General features: G+C 33.6%; 3 protein-coding genes across 3 annotated transcripts; 2 read left to right on the top strand and 1 right to left on the bottom strand.

The window, feature by feature from the left end:
* Window positions 1-5,313: 5,313 nt before the first annotated feature.
* Window positions 5,314-6,969, top strand: LOC146945244 (uncharacterized). Its single transcript, XM_085743580.1, has one exon. It carries the CDS (start codon window positions 5,470-5,472, stop codon window positions 6,844-6,846), a length of 1,377 nt encoding a protein of 458 aa, XP_085599706.1. The 5' UTR covers window positions 5,314-5,469; the 3' UTR covers window positions 6,847-6,969.
* Window positions 6,970-7,417: 448 nt separating this feature from the next.
* LOC146945243 (Pectin lyase-like superfamily protein) lies at window positions 7,418-10,133 on the bottom strand. The gene is made up of 5 exons (XM_085743579.1): window positions 9,790-10,133; window positions 9,362-9,524; window positions 8,307-8,513; window positions 7,973-8,220; window positions 7,418-7,837 (listed from the first exon to the last, which is right to left on the bottom strand). The coding sequence occupies exons 1-5, from the start codon at window positions 10,068-10,070 to the stop codon at window positions 7,684-7,686; spliced, it is 1,053 nt and encodes a 350-aa protein (XP_085599705.1). The 5' UTR covers window positions 10,071-10,133; the 3' UTR covers window positions 7,418-7,683.
* A 2,071-nt stretch (window positions 10,134-12,204) lies between these two features.
* LOC146945242 (GDSL esterase/lipase At4g16230-like) lies at window positions 12,205-14,039 on the top strand. The gene is made up of 5 exons (XM_085743578.1): window positions 12,205-12,516; window positions 12,622-12,749; window positions 12,835-13,074; window positions 13,223-13,478; window positions 13,605-14,039. Exons 1-5 carry the CDS (start codon window positions 12,273-12,275, stop codon window positions 13,826-13,828), a joined length of 1,092 nt encoding a protein of 363 aa, XP_085599704.1. The 5' UTR covers window positions 12,205-12,272; the 3' UTR covers window positions 13,829-14,039.
* Window positions 14,040-22,134: the final 8,095 nt, after the last annotated feature.

The raw sequence follows: 22,134 nt of genomic DNA, 5'->3' as shown, positions 1-22,134 counted from the left end.
GGATGACAAAACCAATCCTCGTGAACACAACATTCATGAACCTAGGAGACATGACATTGCTATGCATGACCTTTTGAACTCTATGTAGAAGGTCAACAGTCTTTGGTGCTAGGAAACTGAAAGTGTCAAAAGCAAATGGTATAAAAGCATGTTGATTGACAGAACACGCTTTCTCATGTTTGGCCACTTTGCTTGACGCGGCTTTTAGGGCTGCCTGTCCTACGGTAAAAGGTCCGACACCTAATCCCACAAGTGGTGAAACCCAATCAAGTCTACACAAGCATTTTTCCACATACCCATCTGTACACCATAACATCCGCAGGCCTGAGTGTTGATCTTCTATCTAGTGGGTCAGTCAGGAAGTTCACAGGCGCCTCCTTATTCACTGATAATCCCGCCCGTCTGAATATATCAAAAAGTACATCTCTAACAAAGTCATGTCTGTACTTAAAGTCGGGAAGCTCCTACAATGAACGACATGCTCCCCAAAAGTATCCATGCACGCCTTACGACAAACAGGGAACACCTCATCAATAGGAAATAGTGGAATCATAAGGCGATATCTAAGGATAGTACGATACTCCACTGGTGACATATGCTGACCTAACTCATCAATCGAAATAGCTAGAAGAAAATCCTAAGCATGTGCTGCTTGCAAACATCCAAAAATTGCCTTCTGTCTCGTGATCATGTCAAACTTAACTTCCATATCCTGAACACTTTTACTAAAAAGAGTACTCGTCAAAACATGTTGTGCTTTAGGAGAGACGATGTCTTTGCTTGTAAAACTGCTAACATCAAAATCTGGAATTAATCGTACCACGAAGACCAACCAAAGCATTATCAAAATCCGAGTCCATGCCACATAACCCACTGTCTCTCAAAATATGATCTTGTGTAACCCAAGATTGTGCCCTAGAAGCCACAAAAGCGTACGAGGAAGCCTTTAATGTTGAGTACAAACCCAACCCTCCAAACCTAATAGGTAAAGAAGCCAACCTCTATTGAAGGTCCCCAAAGAAAGGATCTCTACCAACCACAATGTCCTCAACCGCTTCACGCAGCTCTTTATCAAACATCATAGTGCCTCCTTCATGTGAATCGATTGACACATCCTTAAGCTAAAGAAAATTTTGGCAATACCCATGCACGATCGAAGTAGAAGAAGCTCACTCTGAGGATCTCGTAAATGAGGAAGAAGATGCATTAACACAGTAGCCCTGGAAGCTCTCTTCATGACTAACCCCTTAATAAAACCTTTATCTCGGCTAACAGCCCCTCCGAGCAATTTCACCCCCAACATCGGCCTCCCAATATCCGTAGGGAACAACCCCCCACGATGCTTATTACCATCATGTGAAGGCCAAAAGATCTCAGTCTTCCGAATATTCAATTCAAGGCCCAATTAAAATATAAGAGATTAAACTTGTTGATAATTGCTATTTTTTGTTAAAGATAAAGGGTCAACATTGCTATTTCTTAAAGAAAAGAGACAAAAAATGCAACATTTTACAAAGTTATGAGGCAAAATTGTTATTTTTTTTGTTAGTGGTCAATATTGTTAATTCATTCATGTTTTGGATTTGACTTGGGCTTTGGCTTCGTCAGTTTATTGGGCTGGACTTAAGCCCATTGTCCATGGAATTCCAACCAGCAAGAAAATTACAGTTTTTATTTTCAAAAATGCTCTTAGACATCCTGAAATTACCTATATATCTCCAAAAGCATATTTTTGGTCTTATTAGGGGTATTTAGGTAATTTTAAGGTGTCTGAGAGCAATTTTGGAATTGAGAAGATTTTCATCCAGCAAAGGCCATATGTTTATGATGCTTTTTGGTTTTCAACAAAAATATAAAAATAATAATTATAGAAAGTTTAGATGAGTTGGATTCTGAGAACTCTTCGAAGTCTAAAGTAGTTTATTAGTTGAGTTTACAAATCTTGCAACCGCACAAAACTGCAACCGCACAAAACTTAATATTTATCCTCTTTTGATGATTGCATATTGAGTCAAATCTTTAGTTCTCTTTTAAAATTATAAAACTGTATAAAAAAAAATTTAAGACTGTAAATTTAAATAAAAATTTTCAGCGTGAAATGTATGACAACTTAAAAGATAAAATGCTTAATATTTTGAATCATATATCATATTTATAAAAAAAAATTATACCATTTGAGACCAAAAATCACCATTATTGGGAAAAAAATATGAGATGAGATGAAATTTGGTAAAATTGTAATATTTGAGGAATCAAAATGTTTGATATAAAGAAATGGAGTTATTTTTGTGAGAGATGAAACATGAGGATGAAAATGCAATTAAGCTAAAAATTATTTGGACAAAAAATATACACATCATTTAATCATCATTTTGGAAATACATAAAAATAAATTCATTCTTCTTCTTCTACTTTTTTCTTTTCATTTTTTGTATGTGTGTCTAAATTTTGTGACCACCTAATGTTTCCTATTATCAATATCTTTTTTAGTTTTTTTTTTGAGAGCTGCTAAACAGTACGGATATATTTGATACGAAATTTCACGGGCGACAAATTCACATCACCAAAGTAGCTTCACTTGTTATTTTTTATTCTTTTGTGTATTTCTATAAAACTCAAAACAACCTTACTAGAGATATCATCAATAATACTTATACCTAACCCCACTAACAGTGAAGTCAACAAAATTTGGAAGATGAGATTTTAGAAATCAATTTCATCATATGTTATAAAGCTGGCTTTGAAAAATCAATTAAAAACATGTGGCAGCTTGGGAGAAACCCACAAGATTGATATGGAAGAGCTTAATAAAGGTGATTGTATTAGCAAAAAAGTTGTTTAAGGAACAAAAGAATGCAGAATTAACTAGTTCGTGAAATTTCGTAGTCACTTTAGCCGTACTATTTATCATTTCCCTTTTTTTTTTGACAAAATCAATATCTTTATCTTCAGCACATCTGTATAATGTCAATCATTAATTTAATGTCAAATATTTATTTAGTTATATATATATTCACCTAAATATAGATAAGAGATATGTGTACACCTAAATTTGTAAAAGAAAAAAACCCTGCAACCCATCTAAAAAGATAGAAAATTTGAATAAAACCGATTTAATAGAATATCACCACTTTATGTGAGATATATTTTTACAGTGTGAGATTCACATTAGTTTCATTCAATAAAAATATCAGTGTTAAAGATAGCGTTTGAAAGCGAGTGTACATAGCAAATCGAACACAAATACATATACGTCAAGATGATAATGATAAACAAACAACAATAAATTAGTAGAGCAACCTAAAATCTAATTTTAGAACAACCTAACGCATGAGACGACATACATTGTGACTGTTCATGAGAAAATAATTTTATAAATAATAACGAAAATCCAATAATAAATTAAAGTGGTATCTTCAATGTACATACAAATAGATAATAATCTACCAAAAATAAAATAAAATAATAGAAACACAACTTTGTTTTGAACCAAAAAAAAAAAAAAAGAAACACAACTTTGTTCATCAGACAAATAAGCACTTTAGAGTAATTTTTTTTTTTTTGTGGTGGCCGAGGTTCGAACCCGGGACCTTGCATATTTTATGCATTGTCCATACCAACTGAGCTAAGCCCACGAGGACAATTTATTTTATTTTTTTAAAAGGGCGCTTCATTGACCAAAAAAATAAAAAATAAAATAAAAGAGTGCTTCAGAATATGCTGAAAAATGATATCCAAGGGTCCCGTGAGCTTAACTCAATTGCTAAGGAAAATGCATAATATATCCAAGGTCTGCGGTTCGAACCCGGACACCGAAAAAAAAGATGATATCCAAGAGTAATATTTATAATCGCCAAAATATTTTGCTTTGATAGGTTGAATCTTACCACGTTAGATTGAAAGATTAAATCACGTAGATTATCAATAATTTTTTTAAAAATAACTATAAAATTATTTGATACATTATCAAGGTGAATGAAAATTAATGTTTTAAACACTTTTATTATACGACGCCAATCTGTCCTAAAATATGTAAGGTCGGGGTTCGAACCCCGGCCACCACCGTAAAAAAAAAAAATACGACGCCAATCTTAGTCGTGTGGGATCAAATCACATTGTAAAGCATCAATGCAAATCAAATTGAAATCGTATGGTATACCAATATTAAAGACTTTTTTTTTTAATTTCAATAGTAATTAATTCAAACCAAGTCACAAACAGACTATTTTTTTCCTTTTTGTATGTATTGCCTAAATCTTGTGAGCACCTATCCTTCTCATTTATTGTTATTTCCTTTCAACTCTAAAGTAGATGTGTCTACACCTAAATTTATTTTAAACAAATGCAAACCCATCCTAAAAGGTAGAAAATTAGAATAAAACCTATTTTATTGAATATATATTTTAGACTTGGACATGTTTGCGAGAATAACTTTTCTCTATTATAGCATATCACCACTTGATGCAAGATCCATTTTTAAACCGTAGGATTCACATGAGTTTCATCCATTAAAAGAATGTTAGAAAGAGATTGTTCATCACTTTTTTATCTAAGATATGAAAAAAAACAACAATAAATTAGAGCAACCTAAAGTCTAATTCTAGAACAATGCATGGGAAGACAGACATCACGACAATTCATGAGATAATAATTTTATTAACGAAAATCTAATAATAAATTAAAGTGGAGTCTCTTTAATGTAGATACAAACTCATATTAGAGGCACAACTTTGTTTATCAAACAAATTCTTCAGAGCAATTTTTTTTTTTTTTTAATATTCAATGCGATGGTAAAATCGGATATTAGAAGCACAATTTTGACATTCTAATTTTGTCTATATAGTTGGTAAAAATATTCAATGCGTTGGTAATAGATCAATATAAAAGATACATACATAGCACCTATTTTTTCCATCCCATTTTTAGTATGAGGAAAAATATGTCGGTAGCAAAATTTTCATGCAAGTGATCATTACCAGTATATAATGCAATTATGAATAGATCCATCAGTACATTAATTGATTTTATATTTGAATTTGTCATTGATCCAATATTCAGAAGCTTGTTCCAACCACTTCCAAATCCATATATGCCATTACTGTGCCTAAGATTTAAAATAATTAGTATCAAAAGTTATTGGTTTGAAGGCTTAGCCATAATAATCAAGTCATTATAAGGCGGCAGATATAGAAATTGTTTCTTGTATATCTAGACAGTTAGGTGTTACGCATTGAATGTTGTACGAAATTTCTTTCACAATTTTCCACTTAAGTTTGAATTTTGAGGTCCAATGTTGGATAGGAAGACTCTGAGAAAGCATCAACATCACAAAGAAAGAGAACTACACTACACGTACTATAATTTACCACTATAAATATGACCACTCCTTGCTAGGTTTCCCAAGTATAACTAAACCAAAGCATATACTAGCTTTATTTCTTTTTTCATTGTCAGAATTCATTCAGAAAGATGACAAAATTACATAAACATGTTGGAATACTTTTTGTGCTGTTTGTGTTGGTGATAGGCATAGTAGAGTGTCGCAAACTCAAAGAAGAAGAGTCCCTAGAAAGCATTGGAGGTGGTGGTTTTGGTGGTGGAGGTGGATTTCGAAAAGGAGGCGGACATGGCGGTGGTATAGGAGGAGGTGTAGGTGGCGGGTTTGGAGGTGGTGGTGGAAAAGGCGGAGGATTTGGAGGTGGTACAGGTGGTGGTATTGGAGGTGGTGTAGGTGGAGGCCATGGAGGAGGAGAAGGTGGTGGATTTGGAGGTGGCGGTGGAAAAGGCGGAGGATTTGGAGGTGGTAGTGGTGGTGGTATTGGAGGTGGTGCTGGTGGAGGCCATGGAGGAGGAGAAGGTGGTGGGGTTGGAGGTGGCGGTGGAAAAGGCGGAGGATTTGGAGGTGGTATTGGAGGTGGTGCTGGTGGAGGCCATGGAGGAGGAGAAGGTGGTGGGATTGGAGGTGGCGGTGGAAAAGGCGGAGGATTTGGAGGTGGTGCTGGTGGTGGTAAAGGTGGAGGAGTTGGAGGTGGTGCTGGTGGAGGCCATGGAGGAGAAGGTGGTGGGGCTGGAGGTGGCGGTGGAAAAGGCGGAGGATTTGGAGGTGGTACTGGTGGTGGTATTGGAGGTGGTGCTGGTGGAGGCCATGGAGGAGGTGAAGGTGGTGGGGTTGGAGGTGGCGGTGGAAAAGGCGGAGGATTTGGAGGTGGTACTGGTGGTGGTATTGGAGGTGGTGCTGGTGGAGGCCATGGAGGAGGAGAAGGCGGTGGGTTTGGAGGTGGCGGTGGAAAAGGCGGAGGATTTGGAGGTGGTGCTGGTGGTGGTAAAGGTGGAGGAGTTGGAGGTGGTGCTGGTGGAGGCCATGGAGGAGGAGAAGGTGGTGGATTCGGAGGTGGCGGTGGAAAAGGTGGAGGTGTAGGAGGCGGATCAGGTGGAGGCGGGAAAGGTGGTGGTATAGGTGGTGGTGGTGTTGGTGGTGGAATTGGAGGAGGTGGTGGATCCGGAGGTGGCTTTGGCGGAGGCCACGGAGGAACTGGAGGTGGCATTGGAGGAGGAGTCGGTGGCGGTGGTGAAAAAGGTGGTGGTGGTGGTGGAGCTGGAGGAGGATTTGGTGGAGGCCACGGAGTCGGCAAAGGTGGAGGTGAAGGAGCCGGAGGTGGCATTGGAGGAGGAGCTGGTGGTGGAGGTGGTGGAGCCGGAGGTGGTGCTGGAGGTGGATTTGGTGGTGGTGTAGGAGGGGGAGCTGGAGGTGGTTCTGGTGGTGGAATTGGAGGTGGCTTTGGTGGAGGTCATGGAGGCGGTGAAGGAGTTGGTGGTGGTGGCAGAGGTGAGGGTGGCGGATTCTAATTTAAAATTCCTAAAAATAAAACTTATATTGACAATGCCCGAGTCATGGATGTAACATGCACGTATGGATTTAAAATAGATTAATTAAATAAAATTTCGAGTGTTATATGAAGCTCTTTCATAGATGCACATAAGCATATTAATATTAATGAATTACAATCTTAGTTTTTTTTTACAATCTTCTTATAGTTTTATCAAGATATGTATTCTTATGTTTTCAATCGATTGTTAGTGCTATATTATTATTATTATTATTATTATTATTATTATTATTATTATTATTATTATTATTATTATTATTATTATTATTATTATTATTATTATTATTATTATTATTATTATTATTATTATTATTATTATTATTATTATTATTATTATTATTATTATTATTATTATTATTATTATTATTATTATTATTATTATTATTATTATTATTATTATTATTATTATTACTACTACATGTTTTCTTTTATATGTTTATGGAACTAGCAGCACTACTAATTTTAGCTTACCACTATTTAAATTTGCATGAACATATAAGAGACATTAATTTAAAAATTTCACAATATAATAAGCAACAAACACCAGAAGTGGCGTGTTTCTAATTTGATACAAATCAACTTTGTGTAATATTAACAAGCGAAAGAAGACACAATGCAAACATGATACTTAGTATTTTTCTTTTACAACTTGCAGTACTCTATCTAAACACTAGCTAGACAAATCTACTGTATATATTACAAAGTGAAAATAGTGCCATAACAATGTGTGTTTATAATAAGATCAACTCTTGATCATATTCCATATGAGATCGAGTTTGTGCAGAAGATGATATGATTATAACCATGCTGGTAACCAATTCTTGCCATCAATGTAATCAATAGATATAAATGGAGCAGCTTCTTCATCACTAAGCTGCCTTGACCAAGGAGCTCTTTTCTCTGTTGTGGCTCCAGGTCCATGGCATTTATACTCCGCATGGTAAAGATGTCTGTAATTTATAACAAATAACCAAAATTAATTATTAATTTTCACCAATGTATACATTAATCTAATGGTTTTTCATGAAAACACTAGAAAAAATATAATTAACAAATGAATTGGTGATAAATGATAATGTTCTTACTCAGTGCTACCATCATAACTCCAATTGGTCCATCCTTCCGGGACAATGGTTTTGGAGAGGTATGTCTTAGCAAAAATGACCCTAGAATAAGGACCTTTAGCCCTTCCTAAGTACACACCACCAATGCCATAAACTTTGCCTTTGATAAATATAAATCCACTCATCTCACTTTCATTTTCTCTATTTGCAGCTGTAATTGACCCACGAATTGTTATCCTTTTGTCATCAACCACAAATATCTCACAATTCTGCATAAAAAAATAATCATAATCATTAATAAATATTTATGAAAATTAAGTCACGATATAGAAAAGAGATGTGACAATGAACTCACTTGGAAGATGGTTCTGCCACGACCAAATATGAAATCAATGGAGCCTTGAATGTAACAAGACTCATAGTAATGTCTACCTTTGTAATCAAAGAGTGTGTTGTGTGTACTGTAAAATGCACAATGATAAAATGCTGCTTTCTCTGCTGCCACAAATGCTGCCACAGATTGATTTTGTGAAGTATAGGCAACTCCTGTAGGTGCATCATTCTGTAATGCAACAACATTGGAAAAATGGAAAGTGTTATTTCTTTGGGTCATGTTAACTTGTGCTCTAAGAGCACATGTTAAAGAATCCAAAATGAGCAATTTTGCATTGGAAAACATTATATTTTAGTTTTTAAGAAGTTGAATGCACGACTTTTGATACATATATTTCTATAATTAGTTCCTTAACATGTGCCCTTGAGGCACAAGTTATCATTTGCCTATTTCTTTTCATAAGTAGCAATCAAATACAAATACAAATAATGATGGAAAAATCCTAATAATAATGACGACGACAACAAGAATACGGCTAGAAAAAGTTAAATTACCTGCAAAAATTAGAGATTATTGATTAAAATGTAGGGTCTTGTTAACAAGCACTCTAAGGGCATTATTTAAGGATCCACTAATGGAAATTTTATCTTAAAAATACAAGTCAAACGCATGTTAAAGTCATAACTATACATTTTTCATTGTTAAAATTACTACTTTTGTATGCTTAAAGAATACTCTAAGAGCACTTGTTAGCATTTTCCAAAAATATATATTTGATTCGGTTGCAGAGCGTAGCTAGATATGTGAAAATTAGATAAAATTTTAATTTCTTCCATCTCTAATTATTTTTGTTGGTAATTCAACATTTTCTGGTATACAATATTAGTCATTACCTTTGTTTTAGGGTGGTTTTTAAGGGGTTTTTGTTCGAGCCAGGTGATTGTTATGCAACCGATTTCCCCTTGTTTGTATTTTTTCCACCCGAGCTTATTAGTGCTTCTCGCACGGACTCGCCGGTTAATAATATTTGCCGTTTTCAAAAAAAAAAAAATTATTAGTAGAAAGTATGAAATTACCTTGAAGCTAATTCCAAAGGCAATGAAATCGGGGGCTTCAACTTTGAAGGTGGCAGAAGCTATGTTGTCAGAGGAGCTTTCAGACCAAACAATGGCAGTTTTTCCTCTTCCATTTCCTCTCATAAATATATAACGCTTATTCTTTGGTATGTGCACTTTTTCTCTTCACATTATCAAAATCAAAATGTAATCAATAAATTAATTAGTTAATCATATAATTAACTTCTTGGCTTTTCAAAAAAAAATCATAGTATAATTAACTTCTATTTGACTCAATAGAATTAACTTGATAAGTAGCATATGTATATTAATGGTTTGATTAATACAGGTATGATTAATAATAAAATAATGATAATAATTAATGAATATATGTATGTAATAATAATTAAATTTGTACCTATCACTACCAAAAAAAATTAAATTTGTACCTATATACTCCTTTTCTAATATGGACGATGACCCAATTAGAATTTCCTTCAGGAATTGAATCTATGGCGGCTTGTACTGATTTAAATTCTCCATTTCCATTGATATCAACTTTAATAGTGCGATTAGTTCCTACCTTTTGTGTTAACATAGGAGAGTCTATGACCGTTTTTACATCAAAGGCAAGAGCACAATATGGTACAAAAAACAAGATAAAAACGAGAAGTTTCATTGTGAATGTTGAAAAAGAAAGAGACAAACAAGATGATGAAAAAGAAACCATGTTTTGGAGGCTTATTGAGAATTTGTGGTTAATTAGATTTTGAGGTTTCTTGTGGTTTAATTTTGTGTGATGAGGCACAAATGAAATGAGAGGTTTATAAGTACAATAGATTAATTTATTTTTGGAGTTAAGATGTTAGGAAGGTAAAATTGAGCGTTAATAAATTAAAGGAATATGGATTGGTTTTACGGTTCTCTCTATATTGGAGGACATCCAGAAATTTGACATTTTAGTTGCACGAGGCAAAGTTGTTATTATTTTGAGGCATCTAGCAAGTTTTTATTTTTGTAACTAGTTGTTGTTAGTTTTAACGTTAGGGTTATGCCTAAAAAAACAAAACAAAAAATTTACCGGCTTATAGCTTTGTGAGTTTTTGGAAGATATTATTCACTAAATTCAAAATACACTTATTTTAAAAAAATGTGGTGGATAACTTATTTAGCAAAAGTATAAAATTTATTTAGTAAAAATGTCGGCGAAATAAAATTTAGCTATTTTTATGAAAAAATTATTTTTGGTAACAATTTTTATTACTTATAATAGTGTATATTGAATATATTATATAATAAAAAGTAAAAAAAAAAGTATAATACATATAAATGATGAAATGTGTTTTTTCTTATGAAATGATCTTTCCAAAAATACAAAAGTTAACAAATACTCCTACTTAATGTCATCCCAAAATCTTTTATAAAACTAAAATTAATTCCATCACGTCCAGAACTTTTAAAACTACACCACCTATTTAGCCTCATCTTGAGTGAACAGTACAACCATCCGCATTTTGTTGATGAAAAATGTTTGTATGGTCACAACCACAAATGTAAATGGTTTAGACACCTATAAAAATGGAAAAATATAAAGATAAAAAATCAACTTATTGTTTGTATTCTTAGAAAACATTTGTTAATGTGTATTTTTGTGTATGCCTAAATTTGAATATATATTTGTGGCTAGGTAAGAGTCATCCTTTGTTAATTTGGTTCGAAAAGATTTTTCAAATGTAATGATGACAAGGATGCATGAACTCCATATGAAGATTGCAAAGAAACTTTCACGTACATATCTTTTGGCTTACCATTCTGTTGAACCCCTAACTACTTGTACAAAATCAATACATTGTTGGTTATTTTTATTGGTACAAAAAATACATATGATTATTATTTTTTTATTATATAATTTTAAACATTCGTAAGAGGAAACATATTTGTTCTTATGGAATTGATCTAATGGTGAGAGATTTGGATAATATGCATGAGATCATAAGTTTAAATCTCATTGTCTCCATTATACACAAAACAAAAGATTTGTTCTTATGGATGGTTGGTCTACTTGAAATTAATGTCCTTAAATAACGCTCAATCCATTTCTCAATTTTAAGGGACTCCTTCAATTGCATGGAACTACTTCATTTGATATATATGATCCCATTACCATCAGCAAATAGAAATCTTTTTCTTTATAGTCATCTTGTCTTGTTTAATTTGCGTCTTGGTTATATATAATCTCATTAGCATTATTAGCAAACAGCAATTAATCTTTCCTTATGATCTTTAATTTATAGTTGGAAAAGATTTTCAAAATGTAGAAACCACGTACAAAATAAAAAGGTATACCTACATTTTTTTTTCCTAATTTTTTTTTTTTGAAAGATCTAAAAATTATTTATGATATCTTTATGATTTTGCATTAAATTTTACATTAATGCTAGTTGTTACAAAGAGTGAGACAACAAAACCCAAGAAATGTATTGCCATCAAATTGTAATTTACCCTTTTATCTGACAACCAATATTTTACTATCATTTTACCCTTGTACGGTAATTTTTTCCCAACATCGTCAAATCTTGTGTTGTATATTGTTCGTACCATATAGCATTGCTCTAATTTTTAACTCATAAATGTATTAAAAAAAATGTTTTCACATGTAAGCTCTAACTTTTTTTTTATTTTTTAAAATAATTTTGATTCTGAGGGATTTTTCTATTTTGTATTAGAAAATAGTACCAAATAGAAATATTTTCCTTAAGGTCATATTTGGACCAATATAACTTAACTGTGTTTTTGTCAAAAAAAAAAAAAAAAAAAACTTAACTGTGTACCTTCCACTTTTATTTCTAGACTCTAGTGGTTAACTAAATAAATACCTAGGACCCTACTTGAAAACCACTTTGTAATACAATATTTGTTCTAATATTTTCTAATGGGTACCCCATTGAATATTGTTGAAATAGTGCTTCGTTGTTTTGTAGTGTTTGCTTTGTGTAGGACTTCAACAACTACAGATGAAAAACCTGCAATTTTTATCTTTGGAGATTCTCTTCTTGATGTTGGTAACAATAATCACATTGTTACCCTCGCTAGGGCTAATTTTCAACCATATGGTATTGATTTTGGTGGACCAACAGGAAGGTTCACAAATGGAAGAACCACTGCTGACGTCCTTGGCAAGATTTTTTATATTTTTTTTTACATTTTATTTTATTTTTTCTGATTTAACTTATATTTTATTTAGATTCAATTTGTTAATGAATTTTATAATGTATCACCAGATCAAGAACTTGGTATTGATCTTACTCCACCTTACATGGCTACCTCTACGGCTGGACCGGTAGTTCTAAAGGGTGTTAATTATGCCTCTGGAGGAGGTGGAATCCTTAACAAGACAGGATTTCTCTTTGTAAGTTTTTGTTCCAATATTTTTATATAGTTTTCCCTTCAATTATGCCTCTGGTAATAGGTTGAATATTTCATGTTATTAATAGGGTGGTCGAATAAACTTCGACGCACAAATTGATAACTTTGCAAATACAAGAGAACAAATTATCAGGACAATTGGTGTTCCTGCGACTCTTGAGTTGCTTAAGAATGCTCTCTTCACAGTAGCACTTGGCTCAAATGATTTCCTTGATAACTATTTAGCACGTACAAAGCAAGAGAGAGAGTTGTTACCTCCAAACAAATTTGTCGAGACAATGATATCAAAACTCAGAGTACAACTTACAGTAATTTTTCGAAAACCCTATAACATTTTCTTATAAGACTATTATTATTTTTTAAAATTTTCATACCTAAAGTTTTAAAAAAAACTCACAAAACAAATTCCTTATTATTTTCCTTGGTTGATTACATATATATTGTAACTATATGCAGCGATTATTCAATTTGGGAGCTAGGAAAATTGTTGTGCCAAATGTTGGGCCAATGGGGTGTATGCCATATATGAGAGATATTAATCGACTTTCTGGAGACGAGTGTGCTGAATTTCCTAATCAACTTGCCCAATTATTTAACACCCAATTGAAGAGCCTTGTTGAAGAATTGAGGACAAACTTGGTGGGATCGTTAATTCTTTATGCAGATGCTTACCACATTACTCAAGATATGATCATGAATTATCATACATATGGTAACATTAATTATTTTCTTTTACCATGTTTCTTATGTTTAAAACATTTTTTAGAGACCTTCTAAGATAGGTTTACCTTATTTCCTTTTTGAATGATCAATGAATTTTTTTTTTTTTGTGGTTTAGGATTCGAAAATCCGAGTTCCGCATGTTGTCATCAAGCAGGTCGATATGGAGGATTGGTCGCTTGTACCGGTGTTTCAAAAGTTTGTGAAGATCGGTCTAAGTACATTTGGTGGGATACTTTTCATCCTAGTGATGCTGCCAATGTTGTCATCGCAAAGCGTATGTTACATGGTGATAGCAATGACATTTCACCTATGAACATTGAGCAACTCTTACAAGCTTAAAACCCAACCAGAACAATGATTTTTATCGTAAACTATTCTAGTGAGACACTCTTCAAAACCGTTCTTTTAAGATGTATATGTTTGATAATATATCTTGGAGATTTTAATATGGGCATAACATATGAATTAACATATTATGTTTCATTTATTCCGTTATTGGTTTGTAATTATTAAGTTTTCATATAAATAATTTTGAAGTTTTCTTATTGGTTATTTTATTAGTATTCAAATCTGCATGTTTCTTTTCGAATAACCTATGATTTTTATAGGATTTAAGATTCTAGAATCCGAATTCTGCATGTTGTCACCTAGCAGGTCGATTTGGAGGCTTGATCACTTGTAATATAAATTCACAAGTTTTCAAAGATCGATCTAAGTACATTTTTTGAGATTCTTTCCACCCTATGCTACCAATGTTATCATTGCAAAGCGTATGTTTAATGGTGATTGCAACGACATTTCACCTATAAACATTAGGCAACTCTTGCAAGCTTGAGACACGAACGGAACAAGAAATTTTATACCAAACTATGATGGTAAAGGGATTAATTAAAACTTTTTAAGATGTATGTGTTAGATAATATAGCTTAGAGAATTAAATATGGTCTTGTGTGGTCTAATGATTTATTTATTTTTTTGGAAAGATTGTGAGGTCTAATGACGAATCTTTTTTTTTTTTTGACAAAAATAAAATGATATTCATTCATTCAAATCGAGAGATTACATCATTCAACACCGCTAAAAACGTAAAGGATGAATCTGCGAACAAACTCACAGCATCCAAGTAATTAATAGCATATAACGGCATAATGCCTACAAAAATATATGATAAAATTAAAGTGACCGGAATATCCATGGACTCCGGATCTGCAACGTTGACGCCCAAATATTGAATAATCGATCTTTCAAGATGAATCAAATGAACACCGCAAGAAGACGGAAAATCAAACAGCGCCGCACAAGACGACGAACAACAAACCACCACACTTAGATGATGAAATCACAAAGAAAAAACCTAGATCTAAGTGAAAATCACTTATTTAGATTGAAATAGAGAGGAAAAGATGAAGAGGGGATGATTTCGGGTCAAAAATTGACCCAAAACCACCCCTCAATGAAGAAACTGGAAGAGAAAACCTAGGGAGAAAGAGAAAACTAGGGTTGACTTGTTGGAGAGTGAGGGGAAGAGTTTCTTAGCATTCTTTTCCAGTTGTAGCACTTATAGGTCAGAAAGTTCTTTGATGAATCTTAGAATTGACATGTTATGTTTCGTTTATTTTGTTATCAGTTTTCATTAATATTTAGTTTTCAATAAAGAATTTTGAGGTCTCTGCACCTACAATATAATGGATTTTAAGGTCTTTTTAACATTGCAACAACCATTTTGATGCTATCGATCGTATTTTCCTGTATATATAAGGTTTTCGTTTACTTTGCGATAACAATTTTATTTTTAATTTTTAGAATTCGAACCCCGGTACCTCCACTTGTGTGTGTAAGTTTATAATGGCTTTGCCATTTCGTCTATCTACCAAAAAAAAAAAGAATTCGTGTTTAATTTTATCAGGCAAACTTTTACATATTTTGATTGGATACAATCCGTCTTAATATATTTTTCAACAACTAACATCATCTTAATAGAAATTTGAAGAAAAAATAATTTAAGATGCGTATAACCAATAAAATAGGTGTCTTTGTGATCGAACTTGCGACATGAACTACAAATTTTAAACTCTTTTAACTACCAATCAAGCTAACCAAAAATATGTTTAAGGAATTTAAAACACTTTCTTCAGTGGCAGCCCCCTTGAACTAGCCTTGAACATATTACTGCCTTTGTCCCTTGATATTAGCACCTATTGTCTTTTTCACTCTTATTAAGAAAAGTTTTTTTTTTTTTTTTTGTGGTGGCCGAGGTTTTGACCCCGAACCTTGCATATATTATGCATTGTCCCTACCAACTGAGCTAAGTTCACGATGACTTATTAAGAAAAGTTGATAGTGTAGTTAATGTGTCTATTTTATGTATGAATATACCAAAAATGCCCTTTGAATGTGTGTAGTAAATTTTGACTTTTCCTATTCCAAAGCACTTAATGGTATTGATTAAGGGTTTATTTAGAAAAGAAACAATAAATGTATTTTAGTAATTTAAAAAATGGTTTATATTTAAGGACAATTTTTTAGTTAAATGAATGTTTATATATAGGACTGGAGGGAGTACCTCTCTCGACACTAACATGACAAATAGAAGATAAGTAAGATAATTTGTTGATAATGTGGCAAACATAAGTGAGTCTGCAACATAACAACCAGAAGAAGAAAAAAAACGCAATACTTTCATAATGCATCTTCAAAACGCTTAAAATTGAGTCATGGCCAAATTTCGATTTCGAAGCCACTTCACTTCATAGAGTCACACCTACTTGACCCAATTAAACTTAGGCTTAAAGATGTATTTCATCCTTGCAATTAGGGGTCGTTTAAAAATTGGTCCATGTATTCGCTAATCCTTGCAAGCTAGCCTTGCATTCTTTAATCATTTAAAATTTCGTCCTTTGACCCAGTTAATCACTGCCAGGTCATCAAATTAGCAAAATGGCTTAGGAAAGGACAAAATTACCCCTGATGTCATCTTCTCAAAACCTTCATTCCTCTTCTCATGTAACAGCCCGATTTTCGCTAGTTTTATTTTATTATTTATTTATGTGTGTTATATGTGCTCTTATGTGATTATTTGCCTCTGTGTGTATTTTTGGTTGGGAATCGTAGAATTCGGTGTTAGAAGGGTATTTTAGTCATTTTGGTCTTAGGGGCATTTTGGTCATTTTGAGGGCAGTGGCAATTTTGTAATTTTGCAGAAAGTTATTTTTTTAGTGTTTAGTGGAAGTTATTATTTTACCTAGTTACTGGAGAGGGTGTAGTAATTATTTTAATTACCGTTAAGTGACCGTTAGTGTTATATTTTACCGGTAAGTGAGTAGTAACATTTTTGAGGTTGAATTAGAAATGGGTTAGGCCCATTAAGGTTTGTGAGATAAGCCCATTAAGTGAGCCTTTATAAACTAATGTTAGTGAGAAGAGATAGGGTTACAACATTTTCATTTCATTTTTCATTTGAGAAGATAAGAGATAGAGGCTAGAGAGAAGAACAAGTGCAAGGGTTAGAGGCAAGAGGGATTTATCATCTAGGAGCTAAATTGAAGCTTGGGTTAGAGAATCTTGGTGCTAGAGGTAAGAGGGTTAGAATTCAACCATAATTCATAATTTTTCCTTTTTACCCATTTTGTGAAATTGATGAATTGAATCTAATTGTTGTAAATTCGTGCATAATTGTTGTTGTTATGTTTGATAACATGATTTGTGGGATAATTGTGTGTTAGTATGTGAATTAACATGTTGAAATGTAAAAATATGGGTATATTGTGTTCTTGAGTAAATTTGTTGAAAAATGAAGTTGTGGTGTTAAATTGTGCATGAATTCATGTTCATTAGTTGTTGTTATTGATTTGAAACATGTGGTTGTTGAATTGATGCTTTGGGTATCAAAATTGATAATATGAGATGTTGTTGTTGATGAATTGTGATGAATTCATGATTGGTTGTTGTTGTTGAAGTTGTGAGGTGTTGTTGTTGATGTTAGAAACCTTGGGTAATCATAATCTTTGATGTTGTTATGAATTTGTGTTGTTCTTGAGGTTTTTATAAAAATGGGTTGATAATGAAGAAGTTTGATTTTGATGATGTTGAATGAATTAAGAAGCTTGTTTTGGAGGGGAATCATTTTGGGAAGAAAATGAGTTTTGAGTAAAAGTCATTTTAAGAACTTTTACAAAATAAGTCATCTAGGGATGAGTTTGATTAAGTTGTTTTAATGTTGAAACGTGAAGTTTTCAAGTGTGGTTTGTATGGTCTAAGTGTTAGGAATGCATTGGAGAAAACGGAACTGAAATCGGACTCGAAAACAAGAATTTATGCATGAAAACGTAAAATTGCATTTTTGCTGTACTGGTGGAATGACACGACCGTGCGTCTGGATGACACGACCGTGTCAGAGTCCCCTGTAAGGGATCACACGACCGTGTGTCCTGACGACGCGACCGTGTCAGTTCTGCAGAATCCCAAAACCTTGTTTTTTCGTATTTTTGTGTACCTTTAAGCATACCAATGGATTCCAAACACCTAACCTTATTCAATCAATTTATAAGTAAGCTTCTAAGAGTATCATAGCTTGGGTCTAACTTGGTTTTATTTTGGGAATGAATTGGTTTTGCAAAATGATGCCAAGAGACGAACTTCGTGATTTTTGGGAATTCTTCATGTGTGGCCGATGAAATGCTTTTGTAACATCTACTGCACACATATGTGACTTGTGAGGATACCTGGCATAGGCAATTGAACTCGTTTACTTGGTTTTGGTTAAATGACCCAATTATTTTCAATATTGTGGTTTTGAGACGAACTTGATTGAAAATGATGTTTGAGAGCCAATTGCTTATGAACCCTTTATGATTAGATTGATATGATTATGAGATGATGTATGAATGGTTGTTGAGTGATGAATATGATGTTTGTGATCTTATGTTGTATTTGTTCCTTTATTTGGATTGTAAGGAATTATGTGGAAGTGTGGCAACTATATGTTGATTTATGTGGAAATGATTGATGATGTATATATGTGACAGTTATATGTTGACTGAATAGTGAATATTGTTGGTGATTGTATATATGTCAAGTGGTGGTGAATTGTTGTCGATGCATATATACTAATTGAATGGTGATGAAAATGTTTATGATATGTTGTTGTTGAACATGTTAAATGTTTATTGTTGATGATGAGTTTATACATGCTAATTTGGATGTGATTGGAGAGGAATGCATGTATATACATATAGCCGTTGATTATGAGGAATTGTATGAAGTTGTTAAACTATATGATATAGTTGAATGTTGATGATAGCCGTTGATTTATAGCCGTTGAATTGTTGTGAACATATGCATTGTGGATTGAGTCATATGTTCATGCATCATATGTCGTGTCGGATGTTATATCCATATTGTCGTTGACCGGATACTTGTATCCATATTGCCGTTGATTATAGCCGTTGATAATGATGTTTTTGTTGCATCATAAGGTGACGACCTTGAAGGAGTTTGGTACCACATGCATCTAGAGAAGAGTCTAGAGCATCATATGCATTTGATTAGTTGATGAGTCGTGTCATAATTGAATATATGACTTGGTGAATTTGTGCATTGGTGAAATTTGGTGAACGTTGTGATTGTGTGGATTGGTGTATATGTACATTGGTGGATTTTGTTGATGGTTGTGAATAATTGAATTATGCTCTAATTGCATGTCTTATTTGTTTGTGCTTATACACTTGGTGAATCTATTTGATGATAATTAATTTGATAATAATGATGAAGTGAGAGTTGTATATGTATATGCATATGATGTGGTGATTTCCTTGATGATGATGGTTACTTGCTTTTAATTTTGAAATGATGAACTGTAGTTGTTGAGTTAAGTATGCTAAGTGAAGAATGAGGTGAGTAATCCTTTCATTGATTGTTATTGATAAATGATGAGCTTGTGTCGATGCCTTGATTAGAGATTGAATATGTCTGTTATGCTGTGATAGCTTGAAATGTAAGTGATGGGGGATAATAATGATCATGTGGTGCTAGTGTTCTAGGAGGGAGGGTTATGTATATGTGATACGTGTATGATACACTTGTTGATATGAACTTGGAATGATGATATGGAATGGTTTGAATGGTATGAGAATCATGAATACTGTGAATACATGTATGATTCGTTATTTTGTATTCTTGAATATATCTTTCATTTCCAATGTTCTTGTTTAAATCTTTTATGGATTATGATGATGTAATGCTAACCCTCAGTGGTCTGTGGTGGACCGCCTACCTCTCTGTATGGATGGGTAGACGGCGTGCAGGATGCTTAGTTGTTTGCTTGATGATGCCGAGGACTGGAGTTCCTCTTTTATGCAAGTGTCTAGATTAGGGCTCTGATCTAGGGTAGTTCTTGCATGTTGTTTCTTCATTTTAGACTATGTATTTTGACGTTGAGATGTTATCTGTTATTTGAGAATTGGAGAATACAATTGTATTTTGTTGAGATCCGGAGATGTTTTATGAATTATATGTTTGTTCCGCTGCTATGTTGTGTAACATGATCTTTATGCATGTATAATTGTGGTTTGATTCGGAGACGTAACATCTATTTCTAGAATATAATTGTATATTCGCGCGTTTTACCGCTTAATAGAAGTAGGGTGCTACATCTCATGTCGTCATCAGCTGGAAAGGACAACTTCATCATCAACTTTTGCATCAACAACTTCATCTTCTTTGCACGCCGTCGTTTCACTCCTCGCCTCCGCCGTCGTTGGCCTTCTTCTCTCCACCTTTTTTTTCATCTTCTTCCTCACATTCAAACGTTTTCGGCTTCTCCACCATTACCTTCTTCTTCCTTCTCTCTTCCCTCCCACCACCGTAACTGTGGATTCACCGGTCACCACTTCCCGATTTCAACAACATTTTTTACTCTGATTTCCCTCAAGGCGAAAACATCATGTCCGGTAACGGTTTCAACACAAATCGAAATTGAAGGGATGTTTGGATATGGGTTTTTGGTCCTCTCATCACAACAATAATCCTTCTTATTCTTCTGATTCACTGTCAAACCCCTTTGCCAATTGGATATGTTGCCTTTATTGTTTTTGCTTTCGTTTTCTGCATTCTTCGTTTGAGGAGCTGGAAAATTCTACCCCTGAAGCTGGAAAATTGTTGTGATGAGAGCAAAGATGGTAAATTTTTCATTGCTGGAAAATTCTTTGTAAACGATAAAGCAACAATTTTTTTTGATTTCTTGTTGATTTCTTCACTGGAAAATTCTTCGTAAACGATAAAGCAACAAGAAAACACATGAAAGATTTCTTCATTGTTGATTTCTTGTTGCTTTCTTTCCACGACAACAACAACAGAACTGCTCGTTTTGTGTAGAGTTTTTGTGATTCTATGTTGTGAGAGAACAAGAACGAACAGGTTCAAGGGTTCTGCTATTTGAGGGAAAAAGGAATAGGATTTCAGATTTTATGTCTTTTCAACATCAATGAACAAGGGGAGCTTGTGAGATCCAGATCGAACTCAAAATCAAATCGAATTGTTAATGCTTCCAAAAACTAAAAACGAAGACGGGAATGGTATTCGCGTGGAATGAACGTTATTTTACGAGATCAAGAAGTTTAGCAAATAAGAGATGGATCTTGGTTGAAGGAAAGCTGCTTCAAAAACGTATTAATGTGGAGTCGCGATGTAGAGAAGAGGAATGAAGGTTTTGAGAAGATGACATCAGGGTAATTTTGTCCTTTTGCAAGCCATTCTGCTAATTTAATGACCTGGCAGTGATTAACTATGTCAAAGGACGAAATTTTAAATGATTAAAGAATGCAAGGCTAGTTTGCAAGGATTAGCGAATACAGGGACCAATTTTTAAACGACCCCTAATTGCAAGGATGAAATACATATTTAAGCCTTAAACTTATTAGTGCTCAATTTCTCATCCATTTTTCTCAATATTGTTAGCTCTCGATTATGAGTTTCTTGGCTACTTTAAAGAGTGTTAAGTATAAGTTTTGGGTGTTTTTTGAGCTAATGAACTAGAAAATGTATTAAAAGTAAGGTAAAACAAAGAAATAAAGGGATAAATTGTTGTAAAAAACTTGTTTGATTTATTATGTGTGTCTAAAACTTTTACAAATACTCTTCTTCAAAACAAAAAACCTTTTACAAGTACAATATTTATAGGCAAATATTAGTCCTGTCAAAACGATGTGACCTATAGAATTTAGCCTTACTTGCTAATGATGCAAGCAGCGTGTGAATTCTCTCGTTGTTGGGGGTATGTGGCACCCCACGTTTGACTTGATCTTCCTTCTTTCAAATAATTTCATGTTTCTTTTATCTATGTGTGTGTTATCTCCTCATAACGTACTTTTGTACGTATAGCTATTTCGGTTAGTGGCGCTACAAACGTAGAACACAAGTAAAATGTCAATTTGTCAAGTTATACTAAATTTTGACTCATTCTAACTCACGACCTTCATTGACCTCAATAGAGTTAAGAATGATTCAACTAACTCGACTAACACTCAATTGGTTGAGGGAAACTCACATGACCCTAAATTTGTTTGTTTGCCGATTTCGGTTAACAAGTTATTTATTTTGTCAAAATCAATTCTTACTGCCAGATAACCGAACACGCTTGGTTCCTCACT

Source organism: Medicago sativa, chromosome 2, assembly GCF_051527215.1.
Source record: "Medicago sativa cultivar Bolivia chromosome 2, Bolivia_mono, whole genome shotgun sequence".
NCBI lineage: Eukaryota > Viridiplantae > Streptophyta > Magnoliopsida > Fabales > Fabaceae > Medicago > Medicago sativa.
Note: the sequence above shows the minus strand (reverse complement) of the source record. Positions and strands in the feature narration are given on the sequence as shown.

Bases quoted from the DNA above. Each gene is read 5' to 3' on its own strand.
- LOC146945244 (XM_085743580.1), top strand. From the start codon at position 5,470: ATGACAAAATTACATAAACATGTTGGAATACTTTTTGTGCTGTTTGTG.
- LOC146945243 (XM_085743579.1), bottom strand. From the start codon at position 10,070: ATGGTTTCTTTTTCATCATCTTGTTTGTCTCTTTCTTTTTCAACATTC. The intron at 9,525-9,789 runs GTACAAATTTAA...GATAATGTGAAG, and splicing joins ATTAGAAAAGGAGTATATAG to AGAAAAAGTGCACATACCAA. The intron at 8,221-8,306 runs GTGAGTTCATTG...TTTTTTATGCAG, and splicing joins GTGGCAGAACCATCTTCCAA to AATTGTGAGATATTTGTGGT.
- LOC146945242 (XM_085743578.1), top strand. From the start codon at position 12,273: ATGGGTACCCCATTGAATATTGTTGAAATAGTGCTTCGTTGTTTTGTA. The intron at 12,517-12,621 runs GCAAGATTTTTT...ATGTATCACCAG, and splicing joins AACCACTGCTGACGTCCTTG to ATCAAGAACTTGGTATTGAT. The intron at 13,479-13,604 runs GTAACATTAATT...TTTGTGGTTTAG, and splicing joins CATGAATTATCATACATATG to GATTCGAAAATCCGAGTTCC.